We start from the raw sequence: 26693 nt of genomic DNA, 5'->3' as shown, positions 1-26693 counted from the left end.
AACTACAGAAACTTTTCATCTTTCAGCTCTCTCTCATTATTCCTATAAAATAATGATGATGACAGTTGTTTTGATTTCAGAAGGTTCGTCATTTAAATGGCTATTTACTGTATTTTATAACTAATACCCACTAGAGAAAGATACGAAACACATTATGGTTGAAGAATCTGTGAAACAAATTACCGAGCAACTCGCTAAGGTTGATCCTAACGTTAAAAAGGACCAAGTTATTACTCCATGGGATGTTGAAGGTGCTGTCAATGACAAAGGTGTCGCCCAATCTATCGACTACGACAAATTGATTTCCCAATTTGGTACTAGATCTGTCAATCAAGAAACTTTGGACAGATTTGAAAGAGTCACTGGTCATAAACCACACCATTTTCTACGTAAAGGTTATTTTTTCAGTGAACGTGATTTCAACAAGATTCTAGATTTATATGAACAAGGTAAACCATTTTTCTTATACACTGGTAGAGGTCCATCCAGTGGTTCTATGCATATGGGACATATGGTTCCTTTCTTATTTACCAAATGGTTACAAGAAGTATTTGACGTGCCTTTAGTTATTGAATTGACCGATGATGAAAAATTTTTGTTTAAGCATAAATTGACCATTGAAGACGTTAAGAAGTTTGCCAAAGAAAACGCCAAAGATATTGTTGCTGTTGGTTTCAAGCCAGAGAATACTTTTATTTTCTCAGATTTACAATACATGGGTGGTGGCTTCTATGAAACTGTTGTCCGTGTCTCTAGACAAATTACTGGGTCTACTGCCAAGGCTGTATTTGGTTTCACTGATTCAGATTGTATTGGGAAGTTCCATTTTGCCTCCATTCAAATTGCTACTGCATTCCCAAGTTCATTCCCTGAAGTGTTAGGTCTACCTCCAAAAACTCCATGTTTGATTCCATGTGCCATTGATCAAGATCCATATTTCAGAGTCTGTAGAGATGTCGCTGAAAAATTGAAGTACAGCAAGCCAGCTTTGATCCATTCCAAATTTTTCCCAGCTTTGCAAGGTTCTTCTACCAAGATGTCTGCATCTGATGATACATCTGCTATTTTTGTCACTGATACTCCAAAACAAATACAAAAGAAAATTAACAAGTATGCTTTCAGTGGTGGTAAGGTTACTTTGGAAGAACATAGAAAATACGGTGGTGATCCAGATATCGATGTTGCTTACCAATATTTGAATTTCTTTAAAGATGATGATGAATTCCTAAAGGATTGTTACAACAAATATAAATCTGGTGAATTATTGTCAGGTGAAATGAAAAAGCTCTGTATTGATGTGCTACAAGAGTTCGTCAAGGGATTCCAAGAACGTAGATCTAAGGTTGATGATGAAACTTTGGCTCAGTTTATGACACCACACAAACTTGTCGGTGGCCAAAAGGAAAGATTAGTTCCAGTTAAGCCAAAGGAACCTAAGGCTAAAAAATAAAGAAATTAATAAGATATAGATATATCTTTTTATGTAAATTATAATATAATACAACTATAGATATATACAGACGTATGTGCTATAGAAGGGTTTAGTTTGAGGAAAGATATTTTGCAAGATCTTCGATTGATACTAATGGGATGTTATGTTTCTTACTAAACTCTTGACAATCATTTAATCTCATCATGGAGCCATCTTCATCCTTGACCAGTTCTCCAATGGCTGCCACCGGTGGTAATCCACTTAATTGGCATAGATACACTGCAGCCTCAGTATGTCCTCTCCTCTGCAAGAGACCTTTCTCTGCACTTCTCAGAGGACAAATATGACCAGGTTTTAAGAAATTCGTAGGTTTGTTCACTGGGTTGGCTAATGCTTTACAGGTTAGTGCTCTGTCGTGAGCTGAGATACCAGTAGTAGTACCTTCGACAACATCGCAAGTGATAGTATATGCTGTGCCATGTCTATCATCTGCATTAGATTCACATTTAATATTTTTTCTCATTAAAGGTAGGTCTAATCGATCAGCGAATTCATTGGACATCGGTGCGCAGATGTAACCTGATGAATAACGTACTAAGAAAGCCATTTGGTTAGTGGTAATATTTTTAGCTGCTACGATTAAGTCACCTTCATTTTCTCTTGAGTCATCATCCATAACAATGACAAATTTATTTTGTTTAAAATGATTAATAACATCTTCAATTGGTGTAAAGGACATTTTATAATTGATGATTGTAATATGTTTGTTAAGTGTGACCGTTTGGACAAGGGCAGCAGTGATTCCGAGTAAATTAAGCTAATAAAGAAAACTGAGTTTTTACACAATAAAGATTGTTTATTTAGTGTTTATATACTATCTATTACAAAGAAATAATGAGACTTTGGTTCATGTTCCCAAGGCAACATGAACTATTAATTAATCGTTACCAAAAAGGATCCCTAGTAGTAACCTTGTAGGTACTAAAATAATGTATGTGGGGGAGGCGAGTGGATGATATTATTTTAATATACTGAGGAAGGAATTTAAGATAGCTTCTTCAAAAAATTTATAGACCTTATGTCCGATTTGTCGACGAGAGTCTCTCTGTCTGTCATTTTTATTTCCATTAGCAGACTGCTAAACGCCGGCGATGTTATCTCCGCTAACGACTAATTCTACTATCACAGTGAATGAGAAACCACAAACCCAGTAACTCAGTGGTTACTACTATATTTAAAGCAACTATTCATCAACATATCATCAACATACACAGCGTTGCAACTCTATTTTATACATCGTTGTTACGATCAGAACGTGACAGTAAGACGAAGATGTATGAACCCTAACAGTGAATATTAACCATAATTGTATTAGGGTCTGATATTAGGGCCTTCCAAACCCAGACACCGCTGGAAAAAAATTTCACGAATTCAAAAAAAAATTTGTCGTATTTAAAGCAGAAGCGATGGAAGTTGATGGCATTTCAATAGTTTAAAACAACAATTTTTTTGTTAGAATAGATGTCTTTAGATAGGGGAAGCAAGGCTAGGATAGTCAGTAGACATCCGATGTACATTGTATTGAATTATACAAGACATTAGAAAATGATGATATAAACTACGAATTTTTAGACGTTAGACTTCTGATGTGTTACCGTAAGGTAGCCCAAGGAAGAAAACCGTACAGATATCTGATTTTTAGCCCAATTACCTAATCTATCTATTATATACGTAGTTATTATTTCCAGTTCTTGAACGTTTAGGCGTAATGTAATGTAATGATGTTTGTAGTAATTCTGTATTGGTGAATTTTTACCCTTATCTTATTGTCTTTTGAAACTTCAATGGTTTTCTTATACAACGCAAATAATTTCGCCCTCATCTATAGAGCTATTTTCATTTATTTAATTTTTTTCTGATTTGCCATTTTCTAATTTATGGGATGCCAACATACACATTCTATTTCAAAAGTATTTCAACCTCAGACTAGCATTTACCTTAATCTGTTATTTAATTATCAGACCTCAATTAAGTAAAGTAACAACTGGCCAACTATACAAGTATTAAATATGGAATTTAAGCGATTAACTTCTTTTAAATTGGACTACGCTCCACAATACCACATTACAAAATATATATCTCCAAGGACTAAATTACAATTGGTTCATATAAACCACAAATCTTCTCCTTTAGTACAAGGTTACTTCGCTGTTGCTACAGAATGTCCTACTGATTCTGGTACGCCACATACCTTGGAACATCTAATATTTATGGGTTCAAAGAACTATCCATATAAAGGGTTTCTAGACACAGCAGGTAATTTATGTATGTCATCAACTAATGCATGGACAGCTACAGATCAAACTGTATATACATTGACTACTGCTGGTTGGAAGGGTTTTAAGAAATTGTTACCTGTATATTTGGATCATATCTTGAATCCTACTCTGACTGATGAAGCTTGTTTAACAGAAGTTCATCATGTCGACCCAGAAGATCTTACTGATAAAGGTGTTGTCTATAGTGAAATGGACGCTATCGAGTCACAAAGTTGGTTCGTAACAATGCTGGAGAAACAGAGAATGTTATTCCCTGAGGGGAGTGGTTATAGATCGGAGACAGGTGGTTTGACAGAAAATTTGAGAGATTTAACTAATGAGGAAATCAAAAAATTCCACCATGATTTATATTCTTCAAGTAACCTATGTTTAATTATTTGTGGTAACGTTCCAGAAGATGAACTGTTAAATATCGTAAATGAATGGGATGCAACTTTGCCAGAAATTGATAACAGTAACGTGAAGAGACCATTTATGGATACTGAAATATCACAAATTCCAGAGAAAAGAACAGAGACCGTTGAATCAGAAGTAGAGTTTCCTGAATTAGATGAAAGTCAAAGTGAAATTCTTATGGCATGGATTGGTGAAAGATATAGAGATTATGAAAATGATTTAGCTGTCTCCATCTTGTTAGAATATTTCACAGAATCTGCTTTAGCACCTTTCATTAAAGAATTGGTTGAAATTGAAGACCCCTTAGCAAACTCAGCCGATTATTGGACTGATGATTTTATGAGATCAATCGTTAATATTGGTATACATGGTGTCCCTACAGAGAGATTACAAGAAGCCAAGGAAAAGGTCATATATATTCTAAAGACACATAAGATTGATATCGAAAGAATGAAACAAGTGGTTGATAACAATAAATGGGAATATATATTGAGATGTGAAAAGAATGGTGATAGTGCATTATCGCAGGCTGTCATTACCGATTTCTTGTATGGGAATCAGGACGGTTCTTCCCTATCTGAGAGTTTGAAGGACATTTCTGACTTCACAGCATTAGCTGAATGGTCTGTTGAAAAATGGCAAAATTTGTTGGATCGTGTATTTATTAAAAATAAGCCAGTGATCGTTCTGGGTAGGCCAAGTTCTTCACTTTATGAAAAAAATGAAACATCTACAAAGGAATTCATTAGCAAAAGAAAGGCTGAAAATTCTCCTGATAATATTAACAAGATGAAAGATGATCTGAAGAAAGCATCGTTGAAGAATGAAAAGACTATCCCTGAATCACTCTTATCAAAGTTTCATATAGAAAATCCAGCTCAAAGTGTCGATTTCATCAGCACTGAAACAGTTGAGGTAATGAATAAATCATCAGGTAATTATACTAGTTGGAATGAGTCTGTATTCAAAAATAAACCTAAAGATTTTCCTCTATATGTATATGCTCAGCATTTCCCATCTCAATTTATCGAATTCCACTGTGTATTAGATTCTACCTTAATTGAAGATCAATCGCTTTTACCATTGTATCATATTTTTAATGAATTATTTTCTATGCCCATGAATGATAGTGATGTTATCCCAAATAAACTGCTATCATATGAAGATGTAGTTACGCAATTGAAAACAGATACAGTTGATTATCATATATCTCTTGGGGTTCAGGGTACAGCTTCAGATCTAATTGATTTTAGATTGAGATGCAAAGTCGACAAATACGAGGAGGCTGTTGCATGGATTAAACATTGTCTTTTTGATATGGTATTCGATGAAAATCGTGTAAGCATTCTACTAGAAAATTATGTTAACTCTATTGTTGAGTTGAAAAGAGAAGGTGATATTATGTTGGACTCTTTGATGAATAGAAAGTTGTACTCAGATAGAAGTGTCAAGAAATCTGTTGACCCTTTGTTCGTGGAGGAAACACTGGAACAAATATTAAATACCATTGAAGATGGTCATTTCGAAAAAGATGTTTTACCAAAATTGGAATCATTAAGGGTCCAATTAGTTCAGAAACTGGATAAATTCCAAATCATAGTGTTAGGTGACATGAATACGATTGGTTCAAAGTTATTTGCCCCATGGACAACTTTGGTTGATTGCATACAGAAGGGTTCACCTCAAGGTCATGGATTGCTAAATAAAGTGCCAAGTATCCCAAGATCACTTGATACAATTACAGAATTATGTCGTTCTCCAGGTGGGAAATCTTTTGTCATATCTACACCAGCTTCTGAATCATCCTACATGAATATCATTACCTCTGTGCCATTTAATTTGAACTTTGATCATCCTGACTATGCTGTTGTTTCTCTGGCTTCTGAGTACTTACAATGTGTGGAGGGACCATTTTGGAAAGGAATTCGTGGGTCAGGACTTGCTTACGGTGCCAATATGGTGAAAATGGTCCAGATTAATTGTTGGGGATTTAACATTTACAGAGGATCTGATATCATCAAATGTTATGAAACAGGGAAGCAAATTGTGGAAGGGTATGCCAATGGTACTGTTAAATTTGAGGAGCAACTAATTCTTGGTGCTATTAGCAGCATTATTAATAGAATCGCTACTGTAGAGAGTGGCTATGTAGCAGTAGCAATGTCAAAATTTGTAGATGATATTTTGTTGAGAAGAGGTCCCGAATTTAACCAAAAATTCCTTACAAGATTAAATGATGTGACTGTCAAAGATTTACAACGGGTGATGCAGAAATACTTTGTCAACCTATTTGATAAGGAGAAGAGTGCAGTATTTGTCAGCTGTCATCCAACCAAAGTCGAGTCTATTAATGGATTCTTAGAACAACAAGGGTTCGAAGTCGAGATTGAGGAATTGGACGAAGACGAGGATTCTGAAGGCGAAGACGACTGATTCAAAAATATTATGTCGTTGTAAAAACTAGATATTTTTATATAAATATAAACGACATCTCTTGGATGTTAATTTTCTAAATAATAAAGAATATAATATTAATTATTGTACGTTACTTATATCTGAAACTTATTTTTGATAACCCAGATGAGTTAGAATTAGTTGAGTTATTTTTATCGTTATTATTTGAAATTCCAAGACCTAAAATTCCGCTACTAGATGTTGTTGGTAAACCGTTAACTAGCTTTGAACTCGTTGGGATACCTAATTTACTAGATCTTCTTCCACCTTTTTCTCTTGAACTAACATATGAATTGAATATTCTACTCTTTCTGTTTCCACTTGAATCAGTGATAGTTGGTAAAAGTGAAGAACGTTTACTTTCACTAGAATTTGATCTAGATCCTAGTGAATTTGAGGAAATGGTGTGTTTACCAAGCACCGGTGATGATATTGGTGATGCATTAGGACTATGTTTGGTCACTCCTTTAATGTTGGATGTATCGGTGTTTTTAATTGAACTAGAAGCTCTACTAGGGGATGCATGTATTGTATGAGGAGTTCCTGTAGAATGCTTAGAATGTGTACGCTTTTTATGGTCTGTTCCCAGCTTCAAAGCCTTTTTCAGTGTCTTAAACCACACTGTATTAAAATGCTCCCGTTTTTTGGGATTACCTCCATCGATAGAACTTAAAATAAATGATTTATAAGGCGTTTGTAGAACTATTAAATTGTTCGCAGGGTTTTGAAATGCAATTTCCTTCACTATTAATCCCATCTGGCACAAGTCAATATCATAGCATAGGCTATTCATTAGTCCAGTTTTTTCTGAGACAAGTTTACGTTTAACAAACGTCAATATTCTACCGTAATTTGTGATAACCACAGTCCTTCTCATAAACTGTTCGTGATCTATGGATATCATGGTAGTTTGAGGGGGTGTTGATAAACGATTATGGTAGAACAATTTTTTAACTTTACCTGGGAATAGCAGGTGACCTGTATCTTCTTCAGTTGTATTTTGTGGAAAATTAGATTGGGTGGTTGATTTAGTGTCTTGAGTGTTCGAGGTCGATTTTTTTTCGTGTGGCATAACAGAAATTATGTCATCGGTATTATTCAATTGTGAATCACTAGCTAAAAACATTTGCATATCGATACCAATCGTTTTATAATTATCCACAACATTATCGAAATCGATATGATTTGATTCATAATATTTTTCTTCGGGTATACGAAATCCATTTCTTAACCCTGTGATTTCACCACCACTTCTAGCCACTTGGGACAATAATGTAGATCTTGTGCTAGAATTAAAATTATATGGATCAGATGTAGCTTTATGAAATCTTGCAAGTTGTTTCTCTAAAATACCAGTATCAGTTATAGCTATATTAAATTCGTTAATTCGGATAATATGTTCCCCAATATCTCTCAAGAAAAATGACCATGGAATATCAAGCTTGTTGACACTCGCATGAGCTGATTTAGTAATGATTTGAGTTGCGTATGATATAGATTGAGCAGACGCTAGAGAATTTTCACTAGGTTTAGGACTGGACTTGTAAGGAGCCGAATGCTTGTTGACAATAGGAGATGTTATGCTTTTAGATGATATTTCTGAATCATTATTGGGTTTCAAATTATCTGTGCCTGTTACGACATTTGTGTTAGGAGTGTTTGATCTTGCTATCTTAGCACCTGGTATTGGTGCACGGGAAACTTCGGTAGTTGTATATTTATTATTATTGTGATTAGCTGTATGACTATGATGCTGAGAGCCTATATTTGGATGAGGGTATTTCTTATCTACTTCCTCTGTCCCTATGGTGCTTTGAGAACTAGCTTGTGTACTAGACACAACATTATCAGTAGTACCCGTATTTGTTGTCTTATTGAAAGCTAAACTTGCTGCTAATGCAGCCCCACTTACAGGATGTTTACTCTTTGAAGTCTTTCTGCTACTCACACTGCGTCTAGCGCTTTCTAAAATAGCAGTGGTTCTCCCATCTGTTGATTTCCTACCAACAGGTTCATTTTTATCAGAATTTTCTGGAATAGTATCCTTTTGCGATGAGATTGCATACGAACTATTTGATCTCGGTAATTGTGGGGAATGTGGTGCTGATGATGATGATGTGGCTACTGAGGTACTTGAAATGGCGGCTGAAGAAACTGATCTTTTTGCATAATTTATATCTAATCTTCTGTTCGGATAAATATCTTTCAAATCTGGAACTGGTAGCATAGATTTTGCGTTAACTTTATATGCAGATAACTCCGGAACAGTATCTGACCAAATGGCACCATCTTTGAAAGATTTATCCTTATAGAATGGATGTTTTTCGATCTCCGCTATACTCAATCTATTATTCATTTGTTTAACTAGGATCCTCTTTACTAAATCACGCACAATTGTGGGGAATCCCGCAGTAAAAGCATATTGAACTTTCATAACTTTTTGGAACGTTAAATATTCATTGGTTGCCTTAAAAGGTGGTTTACCAGCAATCATCTGAAATAAGATGCAACCAAATGCCCAGATATCACATCTGTAATCAACGAAACTATCATTGAGTAATTCAGGTGAAACATACTCCGCAGTCCCAACAAACGATTTGGATCTAGTCAATAGGTCAAATTTTTTAGTTGTCGGACTTTGCTCTAATATCTTTGCTGTACCAAAATCTGTTAATTTAATTTTCCAATCTTTATCTAGTAAGATATTTTCAGGTTTAATATCTCTATGGATAATACCATTATTGTGGAGGTAATCAATGGCGTCAATAATTTGAGCAGAGTAATAACAAGTTGCAGATTCATTTAAAGAACCAAATTTTTTCATTAAGGATAAAAGATCCCCATTTGGGGCATATTCCAGAAGAAAATATAAACTTGCTTCATCTTGAAATGTGAAGTATAATTTGATTATACTTCTGGAATTATTAACTCTTTGTAATGCATTTTTTTCTATATTCACATATTTTACTTTTTTTTGCTTAATCAAATAAGTCTTGTTCAATACTTTAACAGCATACTTTTTCCCTGTGTCTATTGAAGTTGCCAACATGACAGTTGAGTATGCACCATCACCAATCATTTCACCAAATTTGAAATCCTTTATACCTTTCTTAATTAGTTTTTTATATTTCTCCCCTGTTTTAGGGTTTGTCATTTCTTGTACAATCTTGGCAGCACCTCTGTCAGCCCATTCATCATATCGTTTCTTGGATGATTGATCCATTGTTAATCCATCTGATAGTTCTGGACCATCGTTATTATTACCATTTGTCTCTGATGCATTTGTATCATGTTTTTGTGGTTCTTCCACATAATCATCCATTACATTATCGACACTTCCCAGAGATATTTGGTCATCATTATTGTTACTAGTAACAGTTTCATCTACTTGTTCTAATGCATAATTTTCTTTCAGTGTGTGTTCGTTATCTTTTGATCCCCTTGCAACCTTATTTGCAGATTCATTTCTATTAAATATCTCTATAAAGTTATTCGTATCCGTCAAAGCTTTCTGTGATTGTGATACTTCAGATTTAGCTAAAAACATATTAGTCATATTCCTATTGGAGGTGCTTCGTTGGCCCATAGATAATTCTTTTCCCAATGAAATGTCATGATGATTAGGACGATCAGTTTGAGTTCTGTGACTATTTCTAGATAGTTGGACGTTTAGTTGGTCTTCGTCTGAAGGGAGTAATGGCCTGGAGTCAGGCGATAAGTCATCCTTGAACAGCGGCATGTGTATAATGTATAGTTATAATATATCACAAAGAATAAAAGAATAAAGAAAGAAAGAAAGAACTTGAAATGAATTATATTAATTATGTCAAACTCTTTAACTGCATGAAAATGTTAGATTTCTTGAAAATTCTTCCACGATGTGTTCGTTTGTTTATTTTCTTGTTTCGTTTTGGGTATGGGATATATTAATACAGAGAAATACAGAACCAAAAAAAATTGCATGCAACAATTAAATATAAAGTAGGAGAGATTTGGTAACAAATATAAATACCCTATGACAATCTAACCCTTAATTATTGATTGATTCTCTTGTATCTGAAAACTTTGTAGAATAATAGTGTAAGTGTTTTATTATTAATATTTATCTGAAGAGCGTATGAGGGAGATATAATTTCTAATTGTTGTCAACCCGAGGTGTACTGTTTGTACTAACAAAGAAAAAGGGGAGTTCGTGCTAGAAATTATGTCGGCCAATTTATGTATATTGTGCGTGTTTGTGTTTCTACCAACGGCGGGGGTCCCACCCCGAATCTTTCAGCCAAAATGTTTGTGACTTTGAAGGAGGAGGATTGGGAGTGTATTTTGAGAGGAGCAAAGGACGGGTCCATTGCAAGGTCGATGATTGACTCGACAGAGGAAATTGTTAAATATATATATGAAATTGAACCATTTGAACGAGATATTGCGAAGTGGTTAGAATGTATGTAACTCAGCCTGGTCCTTTGGGGTCAGTTGCATGTAGGAGTTCATTCAGTTAACGAGTCAAATCATTGTATTTCTATATCCATACGACAAATGATAGCCAATTATAATACTTACATAATGCAGGTAACTTTAAACTCTAGTATCAACATTTGTGAAAAATATATGTTGTGAATTCATGTTCTTTAAAAGTAATAAATGATTTATCAAATTTAAATTATTCGATGCGCCGTTATAAGTGCTCTAGTCTCTTTATTGAACAAGTTTCTTAAAGTCAATATAAAGTAAAAAGGGTTCTCTTAAATATCTATAGTTACTTGGTAAGTTATATAGAGTATCAGTAGAATACTGAAAGAGTAAAGTACATTATTCTGTCTTGTTTTTTGTCTTTATGAAATTAAGTAGCATTATACTTTTTAGCCGCCATGGATAAATTTTATTAAATCTATCAAATTTGTCCTCAAGCGGAAAGAATAAAAATTAAAAAATTTACACATATATATATAAGTAGAGAGGGTAATAAACATTGCCAATAGTAATGAAAGTGTCTACTTCCACTCTGTATACCTATCAGGAGATTTGTATATACGTCAAACCCTTCTTACCCCATATTTTATAAAAATATTTACTAATTTAAAAAAATTATGTAGATCAATATAAATAAATCTATTTCTTTGTTTACATAAATACGTCTAAATATAAATGTCACACAACGTCATGAACATTGTCAATACACTCTGAACTAGAGTAAAATACACCAACTATTACAAAAACGATATAACAAAATATAATAAATGCTAGCTTCGAGGATTCAACTCAGCACACATCAAATAACAAATTACATTCAAAACAAACGGTTTTATAGATTCCGTCGTGGTCTCAAATATAATCATTTTTTACCTTGTCTCTGTGAGCAACATATTCAATTATCACAAGATACTCAAAGATGTCAGACTTGTTTATTAAGAGAAGAATATCCACCGGTACCTCTATCGACTGTCCGTTATTTATTATATTCATTCAATAGACTCCCCGTTTCGTTAGATACAGTTTTGTTGGAGCAGTTAGTCGATATGACCATACAATCTACAACAACAAAACAATTACCCAACAACAAAATAATTGATATACAGTGTAAAACAAGAAAGGAAGCACCTGCATCCAAGGAAGGGCTGAAATCTATCTGTAAACGACTCAAGAACAAATTCACCAACGGAGTAATAAATACTCCGTTTCGGTTCCATATCCACAAGAAGCAAACCAGTAGAAGATCTGGAAGTAGACGAGAAAGATTGTTGTCATTAAGAAGAGTACCGAGATATCATGAGCCTCCAATACGATACTCCGTCAAACGAACTATTTCTAGTACTTCTACCTCATCTTCATCCTCATCAACAGTATCAACAGTATCATTTTCATCCTTGTTGTCATCCCAGAACGACTACCTTCATCGTTCCGGCAGGACAATGGCAACAAGAACAACCACAACGACACATTCAACAAATGTTCTCAATATTTTATTTTCATCCTCACCATTAATCACCACTTAATAGAAATTGTTGACTATTCTCCATTCCACTTTGCGCACGGATATTTAATAGACAAAAAAATGGTTGAATTTCTTAACCTGTCACTCTTATTATTATAAAAACTAAACTGTATATATATACATAATCTATGTACAACTCAACAGAATGTATTATAACATAATATGTTTTTATCGAACATTAAAAGTATATATATGTATGTATGTGTGTGTATTTAGTTTGGAGTGAAATAATTTCCTACTTTCTTGCCTTTTTAAAGAATATGTTTCTTAATGTATTTGAATTATCATAATCAACCACCACTACGAAAAAGTAAAACATAACCACCATCATGAGTATAGAATTAAAAACAAATAGATGTGTTACGCAATACACAAACTCATACTTAAAATCTTTACAAAGAAGTTTGACCATACGTACAGATGATACAATTGTGATATGCCTAACTGCACTAGCGGCTGTTGTGTATTTTTTTCTATTGATAAGTTTTACGGATTTATATTTAATTCCCAAATATCATTCAACTACAATGACAGATTATATTATTTTAAATCTTTATTTAGCCTCTGCATTTCAAGCAAGTTTTCTTAATTGGATCTATCATATGTTTAAATCACATTCTTCCTTAAAGGCTACACAATGGAAAAATATTAATCTGTATGGTATGGTAACTTATCTAGTTTCATCCGCCATTAGTTTGTTGTATTATGGATTTTATGATAATGTGTTCTATTTCAAATTATTAACGATTATGACATTTCTGTTAAATTTAATTATGGTCATCTTAATTAATTTACATGATGATAAACATCAAACACAATCATATCGTTTATTTTTAGTAATTTTTATAACAATATTAATTGTAATGCCATTATCTGTTTCATATTGGCAATTTGGTCTCCAAAAGATTCAAAGCAAGATCGATTTGCCATTATTATTAATGGAAATAATTGGATATATCATTAGTGGTATTCTATATATTAATCGAATCCCAGAGAAATTAGGTCTATCGAGATCATTTACAATTACAGGTTATTATACTGTTATTATAATTACAAGTTTTATTCATTTTAAAGTATTGTTGAATTCTTTCGTCATGATGCGCATCGGCTTAAATAAGCCAACTTTAATAAATTTTGATTCCTAGAAGAAAGACAGTGAAAAAAGAATTTAGTGAGATATACAAAATTAACACTTACGATTTAGACCTAAAAGCAATTAGAAAAAGGAGTCTACGTTTGCTTCTATAGGTTTATGGTAGAAACGATGGATTCTAAGAGAGATATACAAATATCTAAAGCATTATCGTACTTGTTACGCCATGGTGCTGAAAAAGAAAAATTAGTTATAGATAATAATGGATATATTGCGGTCGATACGATATTACAACACAACAGATTAAAAACTCATAAATGTACTAGGCAGGATTTGATTAGAGTGGTTGATAATAATGAGAAGAAACGGTTTATTATTGACGAGAAGAACGACATGATTGCTGCCACTCAAGGTCATTCTATTCAATTGAAACCTGACGATAAAATATTAATGCCAATTACAAACGTTGATTCATTGCCAGCAAAATTAGTTCACGGCACAAATGTGAAAAATTGTTTGGCGATTGTGGAGAGTGGGAATTTATCAAAGATGAAAAGAAATCATATACATTTATCGATTGGTATTGTAGGGAAAGATACGAATGTGGTGAGCGGCATGAGGAAAAATTCTACCATTTACATATATCTCAAAAAAGATCCCGAAACTTTATCACAATTAAAATTATTCAAATCCTTGAATGATGTATACCTATGTGAAAATGATATCGATTTAAAATGTTTTGAAAAAATTGAAATTAAAAACAATAAGAAACAATTGAGTGAAAATGACGATATAACGAAATTGATTCAATTATTGAAGAATAAGAATATTCCATATGAAATAATATAACATATCTAGTTGTAATTATACGCATATATAATAAAAAGAAGTTTCATTTTCAATTATTGATATTAATATTATTTTGATTGTTGTTGATATTATTATTATTTTACACAAATATATTTTATAAATTAAAAATATTACTCTATTCCTCGATGATTTCTTGAGTCGGTTCATATTTCAAATGTTCTTGAACCATTCTTGCTTGTCTCTTTCTCTTCTTAGCAAGAGCCTTTGAAGCCTTGATATTAAACCCATCAGTCAATATAGTTTGAACTTCTTCTAATTCTAGACCTGATAATTCAGGATAACAGAAATAACAGAAAATTGCCGATAGGAATGATAAAGCGGCAAAGAATGCAAATGTACCTGTTGGTGTAATATTTTGTAACATAGTTAAAAATGTAGATGCAATAACAAGAGAACCAGCCCAGTTTGTAGCAGTTGCATACGAGGTACCAATACCTCTAACGTTTTGAGGGAATAGTTCAGATTGTTGCCATGGAACAGTACCAATACCTAGGGCATAGAATGCTGCAAATACAATGATGAAGATAATAATAACAATACCCCATGATGAAAACCCACCATTGGACACCACTGCATCATTACCATCGAATTTGATACCGATGAAATGGAAAGCAATAGCACAAATGGCCAATGCAACAGTCATGCCTGGTAAACCAATCAATAGAATCACACGACGACCAATCTTATCGATTGCAAAGAATGCAATTAAAGTGAAGATGAAATTAGTACCTGAGACAATGATCGAAACGGCACTCGAGTTACTGAAACCCACAGTTTCAAAAATGGTACCAGAGAAATACATTAACGAATTCCAACCAGTGAATTGTTGAATAGCTTGTAACCCACAAGCAATGATTAAAGCTCTTAGATTCGATGGAACAGTGTGTAATTCTTTGATAGTATTCAATACTTGCACAGCTTTATTTTTACCTGGAATCGATTTATTCAATTCTCTTAATTCATGAATCTTTTGTTCAATAATTTCATCTGTTGTATCAATATAACTTTTACGTAGCACTCCTTTAGCTTCTTCATATCTACCTTTCATAACGTAATATCTTGGAGTATCTGGTAAGAATAGGAAAAATACAAATTGTAAACAAGTTGGAATCAAAGATAAACCCACAAGGATTCTCCAACCGTTATGTACATGATTCAACCCTGCACCACAACCATAAGCAATCAATTGACCACCTGTCAACCATAAGGAGTTAATCACGGTCAATCTACCTCTAACCATCTTTGGAGCAATTTCACTGATAAATAAAGGAGAAATTAAAGAACCGATACCAACACCGAACCCCATAACCAATCTACCTGCAGCCATTTGCCAAAATGTATGCGCCGATATTTGAATAATTGTACCAATGACAAACATAACGTTTGAGAACATAATGCAAGGTTTTCTACCAAATATATCAGCTGCAGTACCCGCAAAGATACTTGATATCAAAGCACCTAATGAAGTAGCAGCAGTAATAATTTCTTTATCACCATATGTTAGTATTTTATTATCTAAGTCTTTATTGATAGAGACTAAAGCAGATGAAATATAACCAGTATCATAACCGAATAAGAAACCAGATAAAGATGCAACAAATGTCAAGATAATAATAAATGGAGACATTTTTTGATTGAATGTAATGATAACAGAAGTATCATCTTCGTCATTCACTGGTTTGATAATGATTCTATCGTTGTCAATACGATCATTTGTATCTTTCCCTTCGTACTCATCATCATCGTGAGAATTTATTTTAACTTCATCATATTGAATATTTTCCATTTTTTTATTATTAGTGTTATTATTACTGTTGACTGAAGATGGTGTAATATCAGTAAATGAAGGAGTATTTGATAAAGTACTAATTTCTACCAAATTTCCATTATTTTGATTATTTTTATTTTTAACTGTAAAAGGTTTAGTAATATGAGCTTCGAATTGGTTTTCACTACTAACTAATGAATTATCGTCTCTAAATTGTGGAATATTATTATTGTTGTTGTTGTTGTTGTTATTATTATTGTTATTGTAATTATTATTTATATTATTAGGTATACCATGATCATTAGTGTCAGGTATATCATCTACACCAGACATATCACTTCCGTGCATCTTTTTTTCTTTTTTTGATCAAAGAAAAAAATTAGCAAAAATGTATATTTTAGTACCTTAATATGGATAAACTATAAATATAAAACGAAAGAATGGATAATAATATTGATGTTGTTGCTGTTATTGAATATTCCAGGTTCAGAAATATGATTAATAAAATAAAATAAAAAAATAGTAAAAAAAAAAGTAACGTTAGCTTTATATATATAAATGTCTTATTTCTTCAAATGTAATTGAAAGCACACGAAAGGAGTTCTTATTTTAAGAATAATACTAAAAAATAAAAGTTTCACATTCACGTAAGCAAGCAAATTTAGTAACGTTCAAGTAATCCAATCGATCAATTATTCTATTAGCTGTTGAAATTTTATTTATTTATTTATTGATGGATAAATAGATTGGTTTGATTTATTGATTGATCGATTTTTCAATGAAAATGAGAGTGTGAAAATATTTTCCGAAGAAAGTGAAGCAGTTGCTAGTGTATATTCATCGTTACTATTGACTTCTATTGACGATCTTCGCGTGTCTGTAAATGAGGCTGTTAATAGATTATTGGTGGTTGAGATATAAAAAATGTCGTACAACTGCTTTTCTTTTGTCCTTTTGTTGTGAGAGGGTGAGTGAGGGCGAAAAATTGTTTGCGCCAATCGTACACGGTGATGGTGGAATGTGAAAAAATAAAATTTATTGTAAGGAGAGAGTTCAGTTTTTCTGCGTGGGGGCGGGTGGGGCGTCTACAACTAATAAATGTGAAAGGAATTTTTGCTTAATGTACTGGCCGGGGATAGTTGAAATTGGTCCGTAGGCAGGGGTCGCTCCGTAGAAAGAGAAATGAGGAAGCTTTTTTTTCTGTTCGATTTTTTGCATGTGAAAAAATTCGATCTTGCACTGTCTATAAATTTTCACATGATTTTGTTGAGTTTCTCCTTTTTTTTCTCTGGCTGGTCGTTGGCAAAGTTGCGTGATGTTCTTTTTTCATTAAATGCCTGCGTGATTTTACCAAGAGTTTGATTAGGGTTCGGACTGGGATGTCAAAGGTTAGGGTTCCTGGATTGGTCTTTTCGTAATATAGTAGACTTTATATTCGCAAATGTCACAAATTATTATATATGCATGACTATATATTATTCTCTGGTTAAACAATTATATTAGGGATTAGAGAAGGTACCTTTTATTTTTATCATCATCATTGTATTTGTACATGCTCATAGATCTGATATTGAATTACACATGCTGCTCATGATTTAAATAGACGATTTCCTTATTTTCTTTTGTTTATTCCAATTATTGAAAGGTTCGTACATTGTTTAGATAAATATGCGTGTGACAGGCAATTCTTGTTTCGGTAAAGAAACATTTTCTACTATAATTATTCAGGGGTGAACTGAGTCAGAACTGTCATCCATTATTATGAAGGGCGATTGACCTACAATTTTAAATTTTATTTTTTTTTGGTATTGTGGACGCTATATCAACAACAATGAGTTTCTCTTAGTGTCTTTATTTTTCTTTTAGTGACACTTATTAGTTGGATAACCATTTTGGTTATTAATTCAGTAATATAACCTTATATCAGTTAAAATTTTCTGAAACAGAATAATGTGAAATTTTAAACTATGCAAAATTTAATATCTATATAACGAATTGAAACCCTGCCTTGCAAGAATTGGCGTCACATCTCTAGATTTACAGACCTGAATTCTTTTTTTTTTTAATAGTCTAGTAGGCGGTGTCACTTTTTAGTCATTAGAAAACATACATCAATAGGTAAGGATCATGCAATTTCTAAGGGAAATTGTCAGAAATTAAGAGTAATATGCACAACACTTAATTTCAATAGGTAAAGAAATACCTTTATGACAGAAAATATCTGGAATCATGAGCTGAAGCAGACATACTGTGGTTAGACTTATATTCGTTCATTATTAAAGGTGTTAGGTATAGAGGTGAATGGTGTAGCTTAAGTTTTAATGTTAGGTAAGCAAAATATAATTGTTATACTTTTCTTTTATTTGTAAGTAATTTTTTTTTATATTATATATAATTTATAGAACGAATAGAATCTAACTCAGAATGTAAGTTCAGAATTCTCTGTCTTTATATATTATTTATTTTCTCAAAACTGTTTCTCTAATTCTTTCTTAATAAAATATTACCTAATGAATTATTAAGTAAAAACCATTATTACCTAATTATTACGTAATTCTTCATTCTTATTTGGACATTTTAGATATCTCAATTCCACATAATTTCTGTCACAGATTCTCTACAAATATTTCATTTATGAATATAATTGTTTCCATAGTTTACTTTATATATATTTTATATAAGATAAAGAAAATCAGACTGTAAACGTAAGTTTGAAATCGAGAATATACGATTAGTATTCGAGTTGAAATTATCGGACATAGTTATAGATATTCAAATGTATAATCTTGTAATTTATTTTATGTTATATAAAGTAAGTCTATATAAGGAAGATTGTATATATATAAAGTTAGAATATGTGGTCCTTTTATACTTTTGGAAAAGGAAAACAGTCTACCAAATATTGATAGTATTCTTACTAAACATTCTAGAAACATGTTCTAGACACTTATGAAACAATTAGTAATACTTGCTTACTAATCATTCTTAAAGAATGTTCTAGAATCATATTGAACAGTTAGTAATAATTTCTTACTAAACATAAAATTGTAATAACCAAGTATTGCTACTTTCTATATTATAACAGTTCTAACATAATTTCTATCAAAATATAACAGTCTGTTATATTTTTGTCTTCAATCATCTGAGATTACCAAGACAACAGAAACACAATTAGTAGACTTCGTGGCCAAGCTGGTTAAGGCGTGCGACTGTTAATCGCAAGATCGTGAGTTCAATCCTCACCGAGGTCGTTATTTTTTAATATATTATTTTAACATCACGTGACTATTTAAAATATTCTAACCGTAAGCTGTCAAAATGAATCTACTTTATACATCTTGCTTCGATGAATGTGAGAGTTTGATGTGAAACCTCAAATTAATTCTCAATTTTAAGTACAGTTACTAAATTTATATTGTGTAGTTTTCGATGCTCTATATTATAAAAGGTGCAATTGTAATTTCTTTTATACAATTGTATATTTATTCTAATTTTAATACCTAAAATGAAATAAAAATATTTTATAAAGGTTCATGATATATCTTCTTTTGTTGTTGTTTTTTGCAATATCGTATTTATACCCTACCCATTGATCTGTCGCACTCTATTTTTTATATCATAGTACAAATAGATTTGGGAACTTGTTTTTTCTCACCTATCAGGTAGGTCATTTTATTTTGATTCATTGCCATTGTTAAAGTATTTCATTTACAAAATGGTGAATGGATAATGACAAGGTTTAGAACAAGTTTTCAAGTATTGTGACAGACACGTTTTCAAAAAAATGTTATGAATATATTTTTTTTAGAGTTTGTGGTGTACTCAACATTCGTTAGAATTATCTTTATTTACCTTAGCTGAGCATGATCTTCACAACCAATAACTAAAATAGAAAATAGTATTAGGTCTGTCTAATTTTGTTACACATTTAAATGAACACGATGTAATTTCCATGCATGCATTTTGTTCATTCTATATGGACCCATTTTTCTCAAAATAATCTTGGAAAATTTAATAGGTAATTGTTAATTTTTCTCCTTTAATTTCCATATCAAATTTTGAGTTATTTTATTTATTTCGCTTGGATGTTCTTCCATAATTTTAGTTCTTAGCATTCTGTTCTTCCTATAGAGCCATGAAAGATAATTTATTGTCTTTAGATATATTATTAATTCTGATCTATTTTCATTTTTCTGCAGATCAGGTACTAACGTCACAAGTTCATCGTATATTTCCCTTACTAGTTCCCGTCTTCTCTTCTCAGAACTTACATGATTCATTCTAATTTGATCATCCGATAGCTTCTTCATCTTTTTAGTCCTTACCTTCTTTATACGGTTCTCTGTGTTCGCAGGTATTAAAAGTGCAGGGGGTGTCATCACTACGTCAGAATTATTAGTAGGAGTATTAGAATTATGTTCTAGCATTACAGATTCTATTTCATTCTTTATATTATTCACCTGCATAATATTAGTACTATTTGTTTGATCCATCGTTCTTGCTAAACTGTATAATTTATATTTCGAATGAATGTTTATCAACCTCAGTTCACTTATTGTGATTTATCTTGGATATATTATTGATATATGTAAAAGTGGCACTTCCTAAAGACTGATTGTTCAGGTTATTACCTTATTTAAACTTCCAAACCAGTACCTCTTTTGTTTAATAACATATGTAAATATTGAAATATTTTTGAAAAAAGTTATTATCAAACAATTTAAGATCCACATAATTTTTCACATGGGTGAGATGGATGTCAATTAAGGCGCGTTGTGAGTTTCGAAATGCTGATCAGAGAGAAACCAAAATTTAATGAGAATATTGGTTAACTATGAAAAAGGGCTGTTATAATTATGACGATCCAATGAGATTTCGGGTTTATACTTGGATTATATTTATTTACAATATTATGTTTAAACCTTTGGTGGTTAGCAAAGAAAACTTCCTTTGAAAGATATTTTGAATTTGGACAATATATCACATTATACGAGCAGTAAAAAGGGCCAACGAACTCCCTTCTCGTAATTACTATTTCAATCAAAAAAATGAGGAATTCTATACAAAGAAGAAACCATTTAAAGTACGATAACAAAGGTGAGTAATAACAATAACCAAGAAAAGCTGCATTAAATATTGAATAGATATATTTTGCGTCAATTGGAAAAGTACTTGTTTTGCTGTTCATTTCTCTTTTGTTTTGTTTTGAGAAACTGAAGTTTGCATTGTATCCTTACCATTAGAAAATGGAATATCATTGCCGATTCTTTGACTTTTCGGTTCCTAATACAATATTGGATCGGACTAAAATCCCAATAGCTACCAAATGTCTAACTATTGCGTACACTGCGTTCACTCTAACTCTATTTGGATTGAGATGTTTCATATATTTCAATAGTAAGCCGGATCAATCCTCTGCCGTCAAGTTTAGAGACATAAATGTCCCTGCATTACAGTTGGTACCAAGTCAAATTTTAAAATTTCCTTATTCTATTGTTTTGTCGAATTTGGTGGATACAAATCCTTGGAGATTCATTGTTAATTTGATTAATTTATTAATTGGAGGCTCCTTTATAGAACGTAATTGGAATAGCTCTAATGAAATGATAAAATTTATTTTAGGGATTGGTTCGATAACAAATTTGGTTGTCTTATTGATAACTGTTATTGCACATTATATTATCCCAACATGGGTAAGTCTAGATACCGTTCTAGATGGGAATTATACAGTGTTGATTGGGTTCTCAATAATATATAGACAATTATTACCGGAGACAACAATCATTAACATTAAGAGCCCATCATTTGTTAGTAAGAATTTTAGGTTCAAGTTGTTACCTATCTTAGTTTTAACATTAATGACTTTAAGCCAATTGTTTATTTTCTGTCATCTGTCCAATTTACTTTCTATATGGATTACTTTTTTCTCATGTTGGGTATATTTACGATTTTATCAAATTTTACCTGCAAGTACAATAGGTGTATCCACAGATTATTATAATTCTGTTCAAGGCGATGCATCTGATACGTTCCAATTGATCTATTTCTTTCCAGATATCATTAAGCCGATATTAAGACCAATATTTAATAAAACATATAGCATATTAAATGAAAAATTTGGAATAATAAAATCATTTGGGGAGACAGACATAGACAAAGGTAACGATATTGCAGAACAAAGAGGTGCTAAGAAGGTGACAGATGACGTTAAGGATAGACGTAGACAATTGGCTTTGGACGTGTTACAAGAAAGATTAGTTTGATTAAATGAGAGATGATATTTATTAAGAACATCATAATTCTCCACTTTGCAAATCAAACAAAATAGTATATCAAGTACATATTTACTTCAAGTATCATTAAAAATGGGTACAAGACCTAATTAATAATAACCGGAACGAATAACAGATCGCGAAACTGTCTAGCATTTATTTACTAGTTATGTTTTCTCTTGAACCACGTACGAATACCATATGAACTACTTATTAAAATTCTTGCACCACAAAGGTTTGTTTGCCAAGACTTGAAGTTTCAGTGTTGGGTTAGAGTCAAGTAATAAGGTCAACAGAATATTTCTATAGATTCCATTAGTTATACATAATATACATTCGTGTAGTAGATAGTATTACTCCCACAACTGTAACCGAGAACAATGAAAACCCGTGTAATAGTTCTGGCGCGCTGATCATAGATCTTGAGGAATGCAACAAATTGTTCAACTTTCTCTAAAAATTCATCTTTATATATTTTCAGTGCTGATCTTTTTATTTTCTCATGGAGTCGTGTCACCTTCGTTCCTGTACAACATTTTCTTCGCAAAACGCGATTTTTTCATTTCAAGACAGTTGAGCGATGAGTCTTGGCATGATTCAATTCCTATACAGGTCCCATCAATAAACGGCAGATAAACTACTTAATTGACATAGATCAAACGATAAGAGTTCATACACCCCGCAAGGTGTTCCATTAACCGTTTATACTTGATATATTAACGTTCTCTCTGTACTAATTGGGAATTTAACTTTGATTAAAGGAAAAGTCATGACCATATTTGGAGAATCGTTTACTGTTTGGAACATAATGGTTGATAAATAGAGCTTTGAGCATTATTGAGTTTCTTTACAAATTATGGAACATGGAAGTATATATAAGTCCCTCTAGCATTTTCGAACTCTTTTTTGTTCCAAATGATCGGATCTTTACATTGTTATTGTTACTTCTTCTTAAGGTTTGAACAGATTTTAACAAATCTAATATAGAAAACGACTGAGCTTCATCAAGCATGCAACTAAAGGCTGTATTGTTATCTTCTTCGATTTTGAGCATTGCTCATGCATGGTCCCCAACCAACAGTTATGCTCCAGCTACTGTTGACTGTGCTGATGATCTAAATATTATTAGAGCCGCTGACGGTCTATCAGATTCAGAATCCAGTTGGGTAGCTAAGAGAGATGCCGTCACTCAAGCTGCTCTGAAGACGTTCTTAACCCGTGCTACTTCCAACTTTGGTGACAAGTCTATTCTAAATTCATTATTTAGTGAATCTTCGAATGTTCCTAGAGTTGCCATTGCTGCTTCTGGAGGTGGTTATCGTGCTACTTTCGGTGATGCCGGTATGGTCGCAGCTATGGATGACAGAACAGACGGTGCAAACGACCATGGTTTAGGTGGTTTATTACAGGGGACTACATACTTAGCTGCTATTTCTGGTGGTTCCTGGTTTACCAGTACTGTTGTTTTCAACAATTGGACATCTGTTCAAGATATCATTAACCAAATGGGTGACAACGATGGCTCTATTTGGGATATTGAACAATCTGCTTTAAGTCCAGGTGGTACTGACACCGCATTTACTAATCAAAGATTCGAAAATATATCCGGAGCTCTTAATGAAAAAGCAGCTGCTGGTTTCCCAACTTCATTGGCTGACGTGTGGGGTTTAGCATTCTCTTATTACTTCTTCCCATCTCTCCCAGAAGGTGGTGTAGGTTACACATGGTCAACTATTCAAGAGACAGATGTCTTCCAAAACGCTGAAATGCCATATTTAATTCAATTGGGTAAGGCTCAATTACCAGGCGCTGTGGGTGTTGATTTCAGTTCTCCTACTATCGAAGTTACCCCATATGATTTTGGTTCATGGGAACCATCCATTAAGAGTTTTGCTGAAATCAAATATCTAGGTACTGAAGTTTCAAATGGTTCCCCTGTTACTCCAGGGCAATGTGTCGAAGGGTTCGATAACGTCAACTTTTTGATTGGTACCTGTACCAATTTGATTGAATATGTTGAGCAAGCTAACTCTGCTTATTACAACGCTGTCATTGATCAATTAGCTACATTGTTCTTAGGCAACTCCAGTAGTAATTCAGACCGTACACTTGCTATTTACTCTCCAAATCCATTCAAAGGTACCACTAATTATGAATCAGGTTCAGATACTACATTTGTCACAGAAGATAAATTATTGTTAGTTGATGGTGGTATTGATGGTCAAGTCATTCCATTTATTCCAGTTATGAAGGAAGAGCGTGGCGTCGATGTTGTGTTTGCGTTAGATCAAACTGCAGATGCTGATGATCTATTCCCTAACGGTGATTCTCTTGTTTACACCTACGAACGTCAATTCACTGAAGCAGGTAAGTTCGATGCCTTCCCATATGTTCCAGATATTGAAAGTTTTGTTGAGTTAGGTCTAAATAAGAAACCAGTTTTCTTTGGTTGTGACGCCTCTAACTTGACAGATCTAAGTTATGTCCCCCCATTGATGGTATATCTACCTAACGTTGCCCACTCATTTGCCTCTAATATTAGTACTCTTCAATTATCATTCACTGCCGAAGAACGTTTAGATTTAATTAGAAATGGGTTCGAATCTGCCACCATGGGTAATTTCACTGAAGATCCAGATTTCCTAGGTTGTGTTGGTTGTGCTGTGATGAGACGTAAACAAGAAAAGCTTGGTTTGGAGTGGCCAGAAGAATGTCAACAATGTTTCACTAATTACTGTTGGGATGGTTCTACCAAGGATGACATTAAAAACACTACAAATATATCATCTACAGTAAGCAATAGCTCTACTACTACTACTACTACCACTACAGACAGTGCCGATTACACAACCATTCTATCTACCATGAACTCTGGGGAATTGAGTACAATCCATTTCGAAACTTCCACCACAATCACATGTCATGAATGTGAACAAAGCACTGCTTCCCCAACCGTTACTTACACCACTATAACAAAAGAATGTCAGGAATGTGAAGGTGGGTTTACAGAAGTTGTTACAACTGTATCATGTGAAGGAGATGAAGCAACCGAATCTGATACACACAAATATACAACTGTATCATCCTGGACTACAACTACAGAAGTATGTACAGAATGTGAGGAGATGGATGCTATGGCCTCTGCTGGTATTTCTTCTGGTGCTAAGGTCACAACTGAAGTTCAAGTCACTTCTCAAGCTGCTTCTTCTACCAAGTCTTCTACCAAATCTTCTACGATGTCTTCTAACGATGTGTCTGAGATTTCCCATGTTTCCTCCATATCTATTCCAGCTGTTTTACAAGTTACCACTGGTATTCCATCTCAAGCATCATCATCATCATCATCATCTTTATACAGCGTAGTTATTAATGAAAATACTGCAGATCGTTTATCTTTCCAAGGTATATTGACATTAGCTGCTGCTGTTGTCTCATTTGTTGGACTAATTTAGAGGTCTTCAGTTAAAGCTATAATTACGTTTTAATTTGTACTATAAAATTCGAAGACTTTATGTATGTATACAGCATTTGATGAATTATTATAATTAGATATACGTTTCGTCTTTATTTCTAAATAACTTAATAAATTTCCTATATTCCATCAAAGTAATCTTAACCTTCAGAGTTTCCAGTAATAAATTATCTATAAGTTTTTAATTATATTATATATCAAAACTTAATATTTTACTACTTATTGAAGTGGTTTAAGAAATATCATTTTGGTGACTTATTACTTTCTGTAAGAACCAAAGCTGAATAGAAATGTAGCAAAATCAATTTAAAAAAAATTAAACATGAAAAGGTTTACCAAGTCAAAGAAGGTAAATCCAATTCATAAAAATTACCTGATTGAGATTGGTTTTTGCAATACAGGAATGAGATGTGCATTTCGTAACAAAGTGTCTGGACCTAAACATATTCATGAAATATTTGCAATAATATGAAGAAATGACCTAAAACTCATAATAAATTCTTAATGCAACTAGTATTATTATATAATTTAAATCAAAATATTATTAGTGGATATAAGAGTTTTTAATTGAAGATTTGGATATTGGAGAAACTTATTTTCAATTC

The 26693-nt window shown here is 32.8% G+C and overlaps 11 protein-coding genes and 1 non-coding gene across 12 annotated transcripts; 8 read left to right on the top strand and 4 right to left on the bottom strand.

Annotated features, from left to right (window-relative positions):
• Positions 1-154: 154 nt before the first annotated feature.
• On the top strand, positions 155-1450 carry WRS1 (tryptophan--tRNA ligase WRS1; the record flags this gene model as incomplete). Its single annotated transcript, XM_041552520.1, has 1 exon — positions 155-1450. The coding sequence occupies one exon, from the start codon at positions 155-157 to the stop codon at positions 1448-1450; it is 1296 nt and encodes a 431-aa protein (XP_041408454.1).
• Positions 1451-1541: 91 nt separating this feature from the next.
• On the bottom strand, positions 1542-2171 carry KABA2_10S03146 (3,4-dihydroxy-2-butanone-4-phosphate synthase; the record flags this gene model as incomplete). The annotated part of the gene is made up of 1 exon (XM_041552519.1): positions 1542-2171. One exon carries the CDS (start codon positions 2169-2171, stop codon positions 1542-1544), a length of 630 nt encoding a protein of 209 aa, XP_041408453.1.
• A 1330-nt stretch (positions 2172-3501) lies between these two features.
• SDD3 (Sdd3p) lies at positions 3502-6600 on the top strand (the record flags this gene model as incomplete). The annotated part of the gene is made up of 1 exon (XM_041552518.1): positions 3502-6600. One exon carries the CDS (start codon positions 3502-3504, stop codon positions 6598-6600), a length of 3099 nt encoding a protein of 1032 aa, XP_041408452.1.
• A 112-nt stretch (positions 6601-6712) lies between these two features.
• Positions 6713-10360, bottom strand: PKH2 (serine/threonine protein kinase PKH2; the record flags this gene model as incomplete). The annotated part of the gene is made up of 1 exon (XM_041552517.1): positions 6713-10360. The coding sequence occupies one exon, from the start codon at positions 10358-10360 to the stop codon at positions 6713-6715; it is 3648 nt and encodes a 1215-aa protein (XP_041408451.1).
• Positions 10361-11858: 1498 nt separating this feature from the next.
• On the top strand, positions 11859-12614 carry KABA2_10S03080 (uncharacterized protein; the record flags this gene model as incomplete). Its single annotated transcript, XM_041552516.1, has 1 exon — positions 11859-12614. One exon carries the CDS (start codon positions 11859-11861, stop codon positions 12612-12614), a length of 756 nt encoding a protein of 251 aa, XP_041408450.1.
• Positions 12615-12942: 328 nt separating this feature from the next.
• IZH4 (Izh4p) lies at positions 12943-13758 on the top strand (the record flags this gene model as incomplete). The annotated part of the gene is made up of 1 exon (XM_041552515.1): positions 12943-13758. The coding sequence occupies one exon, from the start codon at positions 12943-12945 to the stop codon at positions 13756-13758; it is 816 nt and encodes a 271-aa protein (XP_041408449.1).
• A 107-nt stretch (positions 13759-13865) lies between these two features.
• TPT1 (tRNA 2'-phosphotransferase) lies at positions 13866-14555 on the top strand (the record flags this gene model as incomplete). Its single annotated transcript, XM_041552514.1, has 1 exon — positions 13866-14555. The coding sequence occupies one exon, from the start codon at positions 13866-13868 to the stop codon at positions 14553-14555; it is 690 nt and encodes a 229-aa protein (XP_041408448.1).
• Positions 14556-14691: 136 nt separating this feature from the next.
• Positions 14692-16692, bottom strand: ITR2 (myo-inositol transporter ITR2; the record flags this gene model as incomplete). The annotated part of the gene is made up of 1 exon (XM_041552513.1): positions 14692-16692. The coding sequence occupies one exon, from the start codon at positions 16690-16692 to the stop codon at positions 14692-14694; it is 2001 nt and encodes a 666-aa protein (XP_041408447.1).
• Positions 16693-19521: 2829 nt separating this feature from the next.
• On the top strand, positions 19522-19595 carry KABA2_10S02992. The gene has a single exon. It is a non-coding gene; the product is annotated as a tRNA-Asn (tRNA).
• Positions 19596-20369: 774 nt separating this feature from the next.
• On the bottom strand, positions 20370-20837 carry INO4 (Ino4p; the record flags this gene model as incomplete). Its single annotated transcript, XM_041552512.1, has 1 exon — positions 20370-20837. One exon carries the CDS (start codon positions 20835-20837, stop codon positions 20370-20372), a length of 468 nt encoding a protein of 155 aa, XP_041408446.1.
• Positions 20838-21590: 753 nt separating this feature from the next.
• On the top strand, positions 21591-22607 carry KABA2_10S02948 (uncharacterized protein; the record flags this gene model as incomplete). Its single annotated transcript, XM_041552511.1, has 1 exon — positions 21591-22607. One exon carries the CDS (start codon positions 21591-21593, stop codon positions 22605-22607), a length of 1017 nt encoding a protein of 338 aa, XP_041408445.1.
• A 1019-nt stretch (positions 22608-23626) lies between these two features.
• Positions 23627-26068, top strand: KABA2_10S02926 (uncharacterized protein; the record flags this gene model as incomplete). Its single annotated transcript, XM_041552510.1, has 1 exon — positions 23627-26068. The coding sequence occupies one exon, from the start codon at positions 23627-23629 to the stop codon at positions 26066-26068; it is 2442 nt and encodes an 813-aa protein (XP_041408444.1).
• Between the last annotated feature and the right edge of the window lie 625 nt (positions 26069-26693).

This window comes from Maudiozyma barnettii, assembly GCF_903064755.1.
Source record: "Maudiozyma barnettii strain CLIB 1767 genome assembly, contig: KABA2_10, whole genome shotgun sequence".
NCBI classification, from domain to species: Eukaryota; Fungi; Ascomycota; class Saccharomycetes; order Saccharomycetales; family Saccharomycetaceae; genus Maudiozyma; species Maudiozyma barnettii.
Note: the sequence above shows the minus strand (reverse complement) of the source record. Positions and strands in the feature narration are given on the sequence as shown.